The sequence below is a fragment of the Cinclus cinclus genome, chromosome 1, assembly GCF_963662255.1.
Source record: "Cinclus cinclus chromosome 1, bCinCin1.1, whole genome shotgun sequence".
Lineage (NCBI taxonomy): Eukaryota > Metazoa > Chordata > Aves > Passeriformes > Cinclidae > Cinclus > Cinclus cinclus.
Genome location: NC_085046.1, coordinates 135727350 through 135740509, shown reverse-complemented (window position 1 = coordinate 135740509; position 13160 = coordinate 135727350). Strand labels below are relative to the sequence as shown.

The 13160-nt window shown below is 33.1% G+C and overlaps 1 protein-coding gene across 3 annotated transcripts in view; it reads left to right on the top strand.

Moving 5' to 3' along the window:
* CSMD3 (CUB and Sushi multiple domains 3) overlaps window positions 1-11924 on the top strand; it is a 590741-nt gene extending 578817 nt beyond the window's left edge. For all 3 annotated transcript variants that reach the window (XM_062491358.1, XM_062491350.1, XM_062491342.1), the window contains 6 exons: window positions 1529-1594; window positions 3629-3787; window positions 6994-7106; window positions 7892-7979; window positions 9844-9979; window positions 11368-11924. In XM_062491358.1, coding sequence (XP_062347342.1) covers window positions 1529-1594; window positions 3629-3787; window positions 6994-7106; window positions 7892-7979; window positions 9844-9979; window positions 11368-11527 — 722 coding nt within the window. In that variant the 3' untranslated portion in view covers window positions 11528-11924. The remainder of the gene's footprint in view (window positions 1-1528; window positions 1595-3628; window positions 3788-6993; window positions 7107-7891; window positions 7980-9843; window positions 9980-11367) is intronic.
* The last annotated feature ends 1236 nt before the right edge of the window (window positions 11925-13160 follow it).

Sequence of the window (13160 nt, the reverse complement as noted above, 5' to 3'; positions counted from 1 at the left end):
AAGTGTACGGGAATTAAAGAATTGTATTCTTTAAATACAAAATTGAAATCTTGAGAGTCCTACTCAAATATCTGGACCTAGAAACTTAAACTGCATAATTAACTAGTTTTAGTTTTGGATTTGTATCTAATATTTGTATCTAAGTTTTATTTTGTGTTTCAAATTTCAGGACTTGACTAGAAATTTATTCATCTTGACAAGGGAAATTGACTCATCATCTTTTTAAACTAAAGCCCAATGGAAAGCGTGATCCAGTTATTTCTAACCTGGACTTAATGTAGTCAGAAAGCACGTGCTGTTGAAACCATGCATTCCATGTCAACAATGTACAGTGAAGCTCAATAAGTTTCTTTCAAAACAGAGTGGAAATAGGGATTAATCAATCAGTAGTAATAGTCCATAAGAACCTTAGGTTGCATTTCAACCCCCCACCCTTGGTTCTTTACAGTTTTAGCATACCTGACAAGAAAATACCTTTTGGAAAAGCTAAAATTTATTCTCAATAAAAATATTCTCAGTCCTTGCAAAAGATTCCTTCCTATGCAGAAAAATACTCAACTCGGGGGGAAGGTAGTTTCTTTTCTTGTGTATTTTTTTAGAACATGGATTGGAGAGAAAAGGCCTGGGTTCAAAGCCAAGACCCACAACACAAAACATTGAAATCACTGTTGGAGCAAGGAATTGAGTCTAGTGCTACATGAGAATATTTTATATTAGGAGACAGAATTATTTGCCTTTATGTTCCAGTGAGTCCAAATTAGTTTCTTCAAAATAAAATAGCTTAATCTCCAGGAAATTATAATGTCGTCATGCATTTAGTTTATCATTTTCAGTAGTGGGAGAGTTCCTGTACTGAGCACAGAAGAAATTATATTCTCCTACTTCCAGTTCTCATATCACCTGAGCAGTTGGAAATACTGTGGACAGCCTCTTTTCTTTCTTTCTTTCTGTTGTTTTCCTTTATAGAATCAGGGACCTTCTCCTTCAATATTATGAGATTAAGGCAGCACCTATGGACTTTCAGTCTTGAACAAAAGATGTCACACTCAGTACTGTTGAAGATAGTCAAATCCTGGAGAGAAACTATTACAAGCTCCCTTTGTTATGTGTGTCTTCACTTTTTGGTCTTCGTGCAGTCAGTTCACTGTTCCTAATCCAAGTGATACAGCCAGGATTAGATGCTGTATTAGAAGGCATCTCACATATTAGATGCATGGTCCAGGACTTTAAATTCTTAAACATGGACTCTGAAGTAAAACTCTGCATCGTTTGACTGCTGAGAATGAATCAATAGCCTCTAGGTGCCTGATTTAAGAGCATATGGGGAAACAGAAGAAATTTGTGTGCAAGTGCTCCTGTGATACTAAGGTTTGATGCCAACTGAAATCTCATTTGTATTTGGGTTTTAAACATCATCCTATCTGCTTTTTAACAAATAAATTCCATGATGGAAAATATTTTCTTTGTTTCTGAGTTTTTTTAATTTCTTTGGCTACTGACTTATCTTTTCATTTATTCTTTCTAACAGCTGGTTCTAAAATATTAGTGAAGGATCCCAGACCAGCATTGGGAACACCAAGTCCCAAACTTAGTGGTAAGTACTCCAAGGTTTATAGTGTTATAAACCATTTCTGTACAAAAAAACCAATGAGGATCAATTTTCTGAGATCGCTAGATCACACTAAGTGGTTTAGAATGTATAAAGGATATTCAGCACTAGATTAACAAGCGGGAAAATATAATTAAATTATTCCCTAATTTTGAAGTCCATCTACTATAAGGTATCCTTTATGTCTGCATACAATTTCTGTTTTGCAATGAGTTTTACTGGTTTTACTGAAATTGCTGTGTTCCTTACACATAATGTTCTATGCAATTTACCTATTTAGAAACTGTACTATTCACCTTGAAATAATTTAAAGATATTTTGGAGTTTTCTTCAGTCCTGCACTTTTTTTATGTATTGCTAATTTAGATTGCTATGCCTAAATACTTAGTATCAGCCCTGAATTTATCCTTTAGAAAAAAAGCAAGTTTTAATCTCTTGAATTCTGGCTGAAGTCTCCAGTTTTAACAGATTTGCTGAAGACCATATTTGCATGTTCTGAGAAAAAAAGCTCTCCGTCCACTAAAGAGAATTTTTGAAAAGAGCAGTGTCCTTATTTAATTTCTACTGATAATGGATAAGGTTTAAAAGTAGTACTTTAGCATATGGGGATTTGTTGGGATTTTTGGGTTTTTTGTTGTTTTTTTTAACATTTTGTGTACTAGTTCAAAGCAGTGTTTTTCAATGATGTGCTGCTGAATGGTAGACATCAAGTTTATAATTCAGAAAATTTTCCTTCATTTTGTGCAATCCCAATTAACTGCCAATATAGCACATAAAGATCTGTTTTCCTAAAAGTCAGAAAATATATTTCAGGCAGATTACAAATAAACAGCATCAGAGCATTTCCACCATGCAATTTCCTTGCTTGCATGTCCAGTATCTACATGTTTTTTCAAGAAATATACACAAATATACATACAGTACAGAGACAGAAAAACTAGGAAAGCTCCTTTACCCTTCATGGAGAAGACCCATCTTTGTGTTGCATAAAATAAGTGATGAAGGAAAACTGTGGGTATTCCAGTATGCCCCAGTCTGGGATTTAGGGGTATCCTGAGAGAGAAAAGAGCAAACATTCTACTGTGCTTCTGACTTGAGATACCAATGAACACAGAGCTTTAAGCTCAGAGTGAATTGCTTGAAATAATGTGAAAGTTCTGATTTTAAATAGTTATTCTTATAGGGATAACTTTCATACATTACATTGGCAAGTGTAGCAAGACCATCCTAAACCACTTTTAATTTAATTGTTTGAAAGGTACTTAATGGTAAGATTTTAAAGTTTTGCACGTATCAGTTTTTACACCACAGGTAGATTTTTGTTGTTTCGGTGGGGTTTTTTCATTGCTTAAATATCATTAGTTAAATTAATCATTTTTTCAGTTTTCTAATGATAAGTATTAAATATAAGGGTATAAATCTAGCGTATTTATTCCCTGAAAGACTATGATCTGCTTTAAATTTTAAATTAGAGAATTAATTGTTTCTTCCTGTTGAAGCCCATCATGTTTTTAAGCATTTGAAGACAAGACAAAATTTCTTATATATTTTTTTCATTAGAAAAATTGACTAGTTGATAAAGAAAATACTTATTTCATGTCATTTGAAGAAAATGCATATGAAAATTTTGATATCTAAATAGATACTAATTACTGCAAAATTCAATGCTAGCCATATGTCCCTAGCTGTCTGTGCTGGCATAGAAAAGATTCTACAGTGAGTGTAATATGATCTTCTGGCTAAAGCTTTTAGAATTTGTGAAACTGGTTAACTCTGGGACAGGTCCATATTTTAGGAAAAAAAGCAAATGAATATGTAGTTGTGGTTGTGTTCTTCAGTGCAAATACATTTTTCATAAAAGTTCATGCCAGGTTTCTATGTTTTATATCTGAAAATTATAAGATTTATAAAGAGTAAAGTAAAGAAAATACTAATATTTATCATATGTTTTGTTGGTTATTTGACTTTTTAAGTACTAAATATCGCAAAATGTATTGAAACATGTTTTCATCTGTATAGTTCCTGATGATGTATTTGCTCAAAATTATATATGGAAAGGATCTTACAATTACAAAAGCAAGAAGCAACCCATGACTTTGACAGTCACCAGTTTCAATGCAACTTCAGGAAGAGTAAATGCAACACTTACAAACAGCAATATGGAATTGCTGCTTTCAGGTATGGGCTAAGGAAAGCAAATTTCCTTTCTTTCTTTCAATTTTCTGTCTTACATACATTGGTTTCCTTAACTTTCTGCATTAAATTTTATTATCTTATCAAAGAAATTTTCATTGCATTTCAGTTCCTTTTGAAACATAGGGATTTTTCCACTTCTTTTCCTTCCCTATTGTTTTTTTGGTTTTTTTTTTGGTTTTTTTTGTTTGTTTGTTTTTTGTTTTGCTTTTGTAGTAGTAGTTGTTGTTTTTATTTTTCCAGGTTTTTACTTTATTTGGAGTTAATAGTCAATAAGGAGCAAAAGAATCATACTAATTATCATGTTTCTCTTTTAAATATTTTAAATAAACATCAAGTACTGTTCCTGAGATTTTCTGAATTATAAAATTTCCCCACAGTAGTGTAATGACTAATAATAAATGTGATGAGATTGATAAATGTTGATGTAGAAAGTCAGAGATACTTAACGAACATGGGAAGAAACTACAGCTGACACTTGTTAGATTTTCTAAGTAAGAAAAAAAGAAGTTGGAATTATAGAACTGTTTAGGTCTAAAAAGACTTCTAAGATAACCAAGTTAACCTAATACTGCCAAATCCACCAATGAACCACGTCTCTGGAAGTGCCACATGTTCACATCTTTTAAATACCTCCAGAGCTGGTGACTCTGCCACTTCCCTGGACAGCCTATTCAAATGCCAGGCAGCCCTTTCAGTGGTGATTTTTTTCATAAGATCCAATCTAAATTTCTCCTGGCAGAACTTTAAGCCATTTCCTTTCATCTGACCACTTCCTGCTTGAGAAAAGAACCAAAAGGAGCCTTGCTTCAACTTTTGTTCATGTAGTTGAAGAGAGGATGTAGACTCCCTTCAGTCTCCTTTTTTTCCACACTAAACAACCCAAGTTTCCTCAGACTCTTCTCATAAAACTTGTGCTTCATACCCTTCTCCAGCTCCATTTCCCTTCTCTGGACATGCTCCAGCACTTCCATGTCTCTCTTGTAATGAGGGACCCAAAACTGAATGCAGGATTTAAGGTGTGGCCTCACCAGTGCCAAATATGGGGGATGATCACTGCCCTGATGCTGCTGGCCACCCTAGTTATTACACAAGCCAGGATGCCACTGGCCTTCTTGGCCACCTGAGCACACTGAAGGACCATGTTCAGCCATGGCTAGCACCCCCAGGGCCTCCCAAGCCCAAGTGCAGCCCATTGATCCAAACTGTCCGGATCCCTCTGCAGAGCCTTCCTACCCTCCAGCACAGGGATACTCCTGCCCAACTTGGTGTCATCTGCAAACTGATTGAGGGCACCTTATCCAGATTGTTGATAAAGATACTAAACAAGACTGGCCGTGGTATTGAGCTCTGGGGAGCACCAGTTGTGACTGGCCACCAACTGAATGTTAACCTAACCAACGCAAATCTCTGAGCTCATCCAGCCTGTCAGTTTTTTACTCAGTCAAGAGTCCACCTGTCCGACCCACGAACAGCCAGTTTCTCTAGGAAGATTCTGTTGGAAATGGTTTCAAAGGCTTTACTAGAGAACAGTGAGACCACATCCAGACCCTTTCTTTCATCCACTGGGTCACCTCATCAAAGAATGAGCCCAGAGTCACCAAGCAAGATCTGCCTTTCATAACCCTTTTTGGCTGGGCCTGATCTCCTGTTTGCTGAGAGGGGGAGTCAGAAAGGATGCAATGAGCCACAGAATCTGTATTTCTGCTGAGATCTTATTTCCCAGTATTGAGTAGAGTGGTCAATTTTTATCACTAGGTTTGTCTGCTAAATTATTTTGTAGGTGTCCTTTGAAGAATCATGCTTGAGAGTGGACTGAATGTTTTCTGACTGCTAACCATGTTTTTCTTGGTGGTGTGTGAATTTTTTCTATTGTATTAATTTCATCCATGTAATTTCTGTGATGATATTAAGAACACGTGTAGTATTTTGTAATTTTAGAATCAGAAAATTAAGCAGCTGTGTTTTCTCACTCAAAACACTTCTCCTCCAAATAAAAGGTTCCTTCTATTAAACAAATGAGATTCCAACTGCCCTTTTCCAGTCGATGCACAGGCATTATAGATGTCATCAAGTAATCAATATTTTTTTTATTTCCCTGTTCTACAGATAGAACACTAGGATCTTATACACCAAAAGGGTATCTTAAGGGCAGGGAAATAAGGATGGATCAAAAAATACATTTACATGCTAGGAAACTGAATTCACCTATACTCAGTTTGTAGCTTTCTCAAATGAAAAGTAGTTTGTTCCTCCTGCATAATTTACTGTTTTGCATTCCATCATTTGATGCATCTATTTTGATTTCTTTTTATTTTGATATCTGAGCTTGCTGTAATTATAAGTAGAATAAACCCATCTTGCCAAGACTCATTTATTTGAGCTCAGTGAACTGTTAACACAAAAGTAAGTCCTCTCATTAGCTCAGAGGTTATTTATATGTAATGATTCCTCTTATAGGGCAGCCACCAATCCTTAATATGAGAAGACTTTTGGTTTTTTCAATTTAGGCATGTACAGAAGAAATATGCATTAAGAATCATTGTCCATGGAAGATGAAATCACTAAATATACTGTGGTATTTTGTTTTCATTTCCAAATTAACAAATAATGATATTTGGGTTCTGAGTAGATTTTCTGCAGGAACAAGAATGAGTCAATAGTTATGTCTACAAATTAAATAAAGTTGCATGCAAGTCTTCTCATTATATGGTAGAAATTGTTTTGTAACTGACCATACTCATAAAAAATATTTTCAACTTTTTTTAATATAATAAAAGTTTTTGGAATAGAATTTGTGTGTGGATATCCCTATTATCACATTTTCTATGTAATGGCTAAATTATAGATATTGAAAGTACATGCACACACTCTTCCTTATTCAGAATATTTTCCATTATAAATCAGATTGTTGCCAATGTTCTTCCCAAGGCTGGAAGTAACAGCTGTGTGTATGGGGTTTCCTGTCTCTCCTCTCTACAGGCTAAGCTAAAAACTGTTTCTATTGATATCTTATGATTATTAAAATAATTTCAAAATAGACTGCATCTTTCTAAACAAAGAGTGTTGACAATTGGTACCTATTCTTCCTGCTTTTCCTCTTTAAGACAAGAGATGATGTGTTTGTTCTCAAAGATGACATTATTTTTCTAGTCAACATAAATATGAATCTTTAAAACTGTATTCTACAGGAGTGTATAAAAGCCAGGAAGCTCGGCTAATGCTCCACATATATCTCATTAAAGCACCTTCCCATACATCTGCAAGCAAGTTGAAAGAGGAAAAATGGGCTATGGATGGTTTTGTGAGTATATTTCTGCTACAGAAGAGAGGGAATTTTCTTTTGTTTTTTGTATGATTGAAATCCTACTGGATTTTACATCCAAAAAATCCCAAGACATATCAAATGGAATCTTTTTAGCAAGGCTGATTCATTAAATTACATGAAAATGTTCTTGTAAAATGCAGGAGACCAGTCTGAGGGAAAATATGGGAACAGATGTAGAATGTAGGCAAAATTATAATGTGTGTTAGTACAGAAGCCTTTCTTGTAGGTCTCTTTATTTAGAAATTTTATCATAATTAAATATAAAAACAATTTATAATAATATTATATTATTATTATATTTATAATAAAGATTCAATGAATTTGAAATAATTTTTATTTAGTTTAAAACTAGCTATTAAAACCTCAATACTTGCATCCTTAGGATTATATGCAATATAACTTTTTCAATCGTATTCCTAAACCAAACAGAAAATTATGAAATATATAAGAGCTTAGAAATACTGACATTTGAACTACCAGAAACTTTAGGTCTTAGTGGTTTTTAAAAAATACATTTAAAGATCATATAAGATGTTATATGTGACCATAAAGCATCATGTCTAAGTTGTGCCTATAACAGTCCTGTCTTTTCTTTTGGACTTTATATATAAATTTCCTAGAAAAGGAGGATGTTTAATGGGGAATAACAGCTGCTAGTCAAGCATATTACCATATAGAATAGAACAGCTTCCTTTCAAACAGATACATGTAACTTGCAACAAACTTTTCCCCATTTAATTCAAAGTACTTTTTGTTTACAGGTTTCTGCTGAACCTGATGGAGCAACATATGTTTTTCAAGGATTCATCCAGGGTAAAGATTATGGACAATTTGGGCTTCAAAGAATAGGTATTCAACAAATTCTAATTCTTTGCTAGTTCATTGTTCCATATTCAGTTTTATCATATCCAGAAGTATGAGGGTATCTGCAGGATGTTAACAGAATTGACATTTTATAGAATATTGAGATATTAATATCTTTAAACTGTAATTTAAGTGGTATTACAAATAAGTTGTAAGGAGCTATAGATGATTTGCAATCTACTGCTTAATATACATATTCATTTGTAATATTTTGACCAATTTGTTTATCCAATTACATGTAAAATGCATTTAGTTTATATATTAATAGCTATCTAGAAAACCCATGTTGTAGAATGCTTTGATAAACTGATTTTTTGCTTATGGTGCTGAAACACCATTTCACCTAAACATTTGTTATAAGAGGGAAACTGCTAAATATTTGCAGGTAAATACTTATATTACTTTTAAGAAGAAAGAAGACTTAGTTGATAAGTGTTTATTTCCTAAAAATTGACTTTTTGTTGCTGTACTAAGAGAGCTTTGGTAACAAAACTGATGACAACATTCTGTTGTGCTATTTAAGAAAACAATTTAATTTTCTTTTCTAATACTGTCTTAAGAACTGCGATATTTCTCCTTCCGTGAGAATTTGAATTTAGTTTATACTGAATTTTCAATGATAAAATACTGTTGGAAATTCTTTAGAAGATGACTTCTTTTTCACTAACATAATGGCTGTTTAGACAGAGTTCTTACCTTCAGGTAAAATTCCTATATTTGGATGGAAAATTATGTTCTTTCAGCCACAAAGTATTGTCCCTTCTTAATTTTTTTTTTCCAGCAAATTCAGGAAATTCTTTAATTCTTGGAAAGAAGGAATGTAAAGTCAGATCCTACTCTTTTCACAGTTCTAAGTCACAGTAAATTATACTGGTATTGCTTTTTTTTCACTGTATATTGTCTTGAATGGTCAAGAAAGTCCGAAAACATCATGACCTAAGCAGTTCATAAAAGAGCCAATTAAATTTTGAAAATTAACTTTGAAGATGCATTAGAAAATCACAGAATCAGCTTGTTTGAAAAAGACCTTGGAGATCATCATATCCAACCTAGGACCTAGTCTCACCTTATCAACTAAGCCATGGCACTGAGTGCCACATCCCATCTTTCTTTAAACACCTCCAGGGTCGGTGACTCCACCACTTCCTTGGGCAGCCCATTCCAATCCCAAACACTTTTTCTATAAAGATTTTTTTTATAATATCTGGGTCACTGTTGTAATCTTTCTTCACATTTAAAAGGGGTACAACTACAATGTATATAATGTATTCTTCAGCCACGCAGAAGGTCATATTTCTATTTTTTCATCAATATCTGACTTTAGCTATTCTAAATTGTTCCTATCTTTTTCTCTCTGTGTAAAAGTAGCAGCAGCTGTGGAAGTAATGAATTTTCAGTTGGCCTTTTCAGGTGATTGACCTTTTCCTTGACAGTATGATTGGCTTTTATATATGCAGTATTCATTAATTACTGAAATATACAAATAAAATCAGTAATATAATCAATCTACCATATACATTATTATAAATCTGACTTTCGTATCACAGTACAGAAATGTGTTTTCATTACATACAAAAGTTGAATCCCATGCAGAATTATGCTCTAAGGTACTGTACCACAGTAAGTATACTGTTCTGACAACATCTGGAATCCACATATTAATCAGAATATGGTATATATTAAAATTCCAGGTGGCTTCAAGATACAGCTGTATGTATACAGCAGAACATATGATGATGACCCAGTAACAAGGTGTTGTTGAATTCCAAAAATTATGGAGTAGTATGTGTTGCTGATAACAGACACGTATACAATATTACTTGTTTTTTCTTATTTTTTTTTTTTTTAGGCCTTAATATGTCTGAGGGTTCAAATTCTTCTAATCAACCCCATGGTACAAATAGTAGTTCAGTGGCCATTGCTATCCTTGTGCCTTTCTTTGCCCTTATATTTGCTGGTTTTGGCTTTTATCTTTATAAACAAAAGTAAGTACAAATGATATATACAGAATTCCTCTACTTCTCTAAGTGTTGGTGATGTTTTCTGTCTTCAGTTTTTGCTTGTGTAAATCAAGTGTTCTGTAAAACAAGAAAGGCTTTGCAGAATATGCATGTAGACAGTTCTTCCTGCATCTATTAAGATATAGTATAATAAATAAGGGACAAGTTTATTATATGGTGCTGCACTTTCAATCCTACCTATTTAAAATTTTATAAATTTATCTCTTCATTATAAAATAGATGCTGTAAATTATTGGCATAAACTGAATAATATAATTGGTAGATTTTGTGTGTATTTACGATTAATTGCCTTAATTCTTTTCTTCATGGGAGAGAAGAGAGTCCTATCCTGAGTAACTTATCTTAATGCCTGACCAGTTTATTTGCATACAAGTATATGCAAACATTATGCCATCAAGAGATTTCATTGTGAAACTGTTTCTGCATCTGAAATTATTAGTTCATATACAATTGCACTAAATAGCCACCAGTCTTTTCAATTTCATCAGACTAAGTCCAACAGTTTGTTTTTTTTCATGTTATGGAGACCAGTACTAATTATTTGGCTGCAGTAAGCTTCTCCTGCAGCTTTAAAGCATTTGATGACTAAAGAAACCTTAATCACCTTAATGCCAAGACACTTCAGTACATACTATCTGCCAAAATGGTGATTTACATCTGATGGTCTGACAATAATACTAGTAATATTCGTTACCAGATAACATTAGTTTAAAACATATACCATCATTTTAATTAGTACTACTTGTTTTCAACTGCTCCAGCGTACAAAAAAAATGTCCATGTAATTTTTTTTGTATTTGCTATTAGCTGTATGCTGCAAGCATTTTTCTTGGCTTTCTATATTGATGACTTACAATATAGTATTCATTTTGTATAGCAATATAGATCAAAAGCTTTTAAGGATTTGAACTCTGATATTTTGAGTTATTTAGTGAAAGAGGGCATTTCAGGTATAAGTTTATTCTTGTCAAAATTGCTGAGTCTCTAAAGGGGGAAAAAAACCCATCAACCATCTGGCTGGGGAATTGCTGTGTCTCTACAAGATTTTGTTGTATTCTTTATAATCTGATTATCCAACTTGGATAATGGATACAGTAACAACAGATAGCCTATTCTAATATTGTTAACTAAGTTTCCAAGTGAACACAATTTTCAAGGAATCATTAAGCCCTTAAAATTCAATAAAGACAGTACTAATTCTTAGCATAAATAATGTTAAAATAAAATAATCAAGAAGTCATACTTAGATCCTAGAATTGGAATTGGGAGATAAACTCTGTTCTGATTCCTAAACCATATTAAGACAGTGAGGAAAACTGCAGTTACAAATGTTCTGTCTTTCTTTTCTACAGGACTGCACCTAAAACACAGTACACGGGATGCTCTGTACATGAAAATAATAATGGACAAGCTGCTTTTGAAAACCCCATGTATGACACAAATGCAAAGTCAGTGGAAGGGAAAGCAGTACGATTTGACCCCAACTTGAACACTGTTTGCACAATGGTATAATGTGGTAATGATTTGTCTTCAGTCTGGAAATTGACACATAACACAGTGCACACATAGTTCACTGATTTAAAAAAAAAAAAAAAAAAAATTGAAAAGAAATGAAAAAAAAAATGTTAAAGCACACTTTTCAGGATCTAGTGGGTCACCTTTTCCTGAAGATGATAGGCAAGTCTGGGTTGTAGTTTTTGTTTTTTGTTTTCTTTTTAAATTCTGTTTTTCATAAACTGGATCAGAATTCTTCTTTGTGTGTGCCACGGAGAGTTTTAAAAAATTTTGCTGCACTCCATGAGTGCTACTCACAGTTTATTTGCTTTTTTAAAAAAGGAGGTTATTCTAAAACATAAAACATATTTGCATATATTGGAGGAGCATCCACTATCAGTATTCTGTGCTTTATAAAAACTATAATAGAGGGACTGGGTTAAAGAAAAAAAAAAAGATATAGGTAGAAAATAAGAGCTAAACTTACAGGAGACAATAGGTCACTGATTTCTCTTTAACAGTCATATGCTACATTTTCTCATGAATTTTAATGCTTTTCTTCTTCTTTTTTTTCTTTTTTCAGTTTGTTAAGTATTTTATTTTTCTCAGAACACTTGAATTTCTGAGTCCAGGATGTAGTATTTTGAAATCAGCAAGTATAGCTTACTCTTTTCATATCACAGAAAAAAAACCCTTAAATTTAATGTCCTTATAAAATGAGACTTTCTCCCTGCTTTACATCTTGCTTCATTTTCATGTTCCAAGTCAAGTTCATTTTCTCTGTTTCTATTAACAATAGTCACAAATTGTAATGTTTATGTATTTATTTTGTCAGTCATCTATCTAGAGAAATTTTACAATGAAGAATCCCATATGAATTGAGCTTTGTATGTGACAATGTTTAATGTTGAAGAACATTCAGAAGTGACCATCTCACATTTGTTTCAAAAATTAAAACATAATTTAATATTTCCTGTTAAAAAGTGCAGTTTACAGTAATATTAGTAATGAAATCCCTATATGAAAAATAGGAGTCCATTTTTCAGTCCATGTTACTTAAAACTAGCCCATATCCCATCTGTTTGTTCCTTCAGCATTTTGACAATATGCATGCACAAAGCATGATGCGATCCCATTGAAATTGATGGATTCTAGGAGACTTCAATGAACTTTGGATCAGATCTGCAAGGCAGAAGGGAGGTATAATTTGGAAATACTGTGTTTTCACATCTACTTTATCTATATATTCCATACTCTATGGAAACAAAACCTTACAACTCATTTAAAATTGAATATATTATCATAGTGCAATGGAAAAAAAAATTGAGAGAGAGATATATATATATAAAGCCATGATTTTATTAGGGACAATCCATTCATTTTAGGGACAATTCAGATTCCACAGCCCTCAATACAATTTTTAGACATTCCAGAATCACTTCTAAGGAAATGCAATTTTTAGTTTTAAAGTTACTTCATATCAGAATTGTTCAGCGGGAACTCAGTAATTTATTTGGTGTAGGTCATTGTCTTCCATTCATAGCATGACTCACAAATGCTGTGTGTTAGCCAGTGTGAATTATCTGTTATTGTCCCTTTCAGACATTAATAATTCTGTGAAAATAACCTTTTTATTACCGTAATAGAGAGT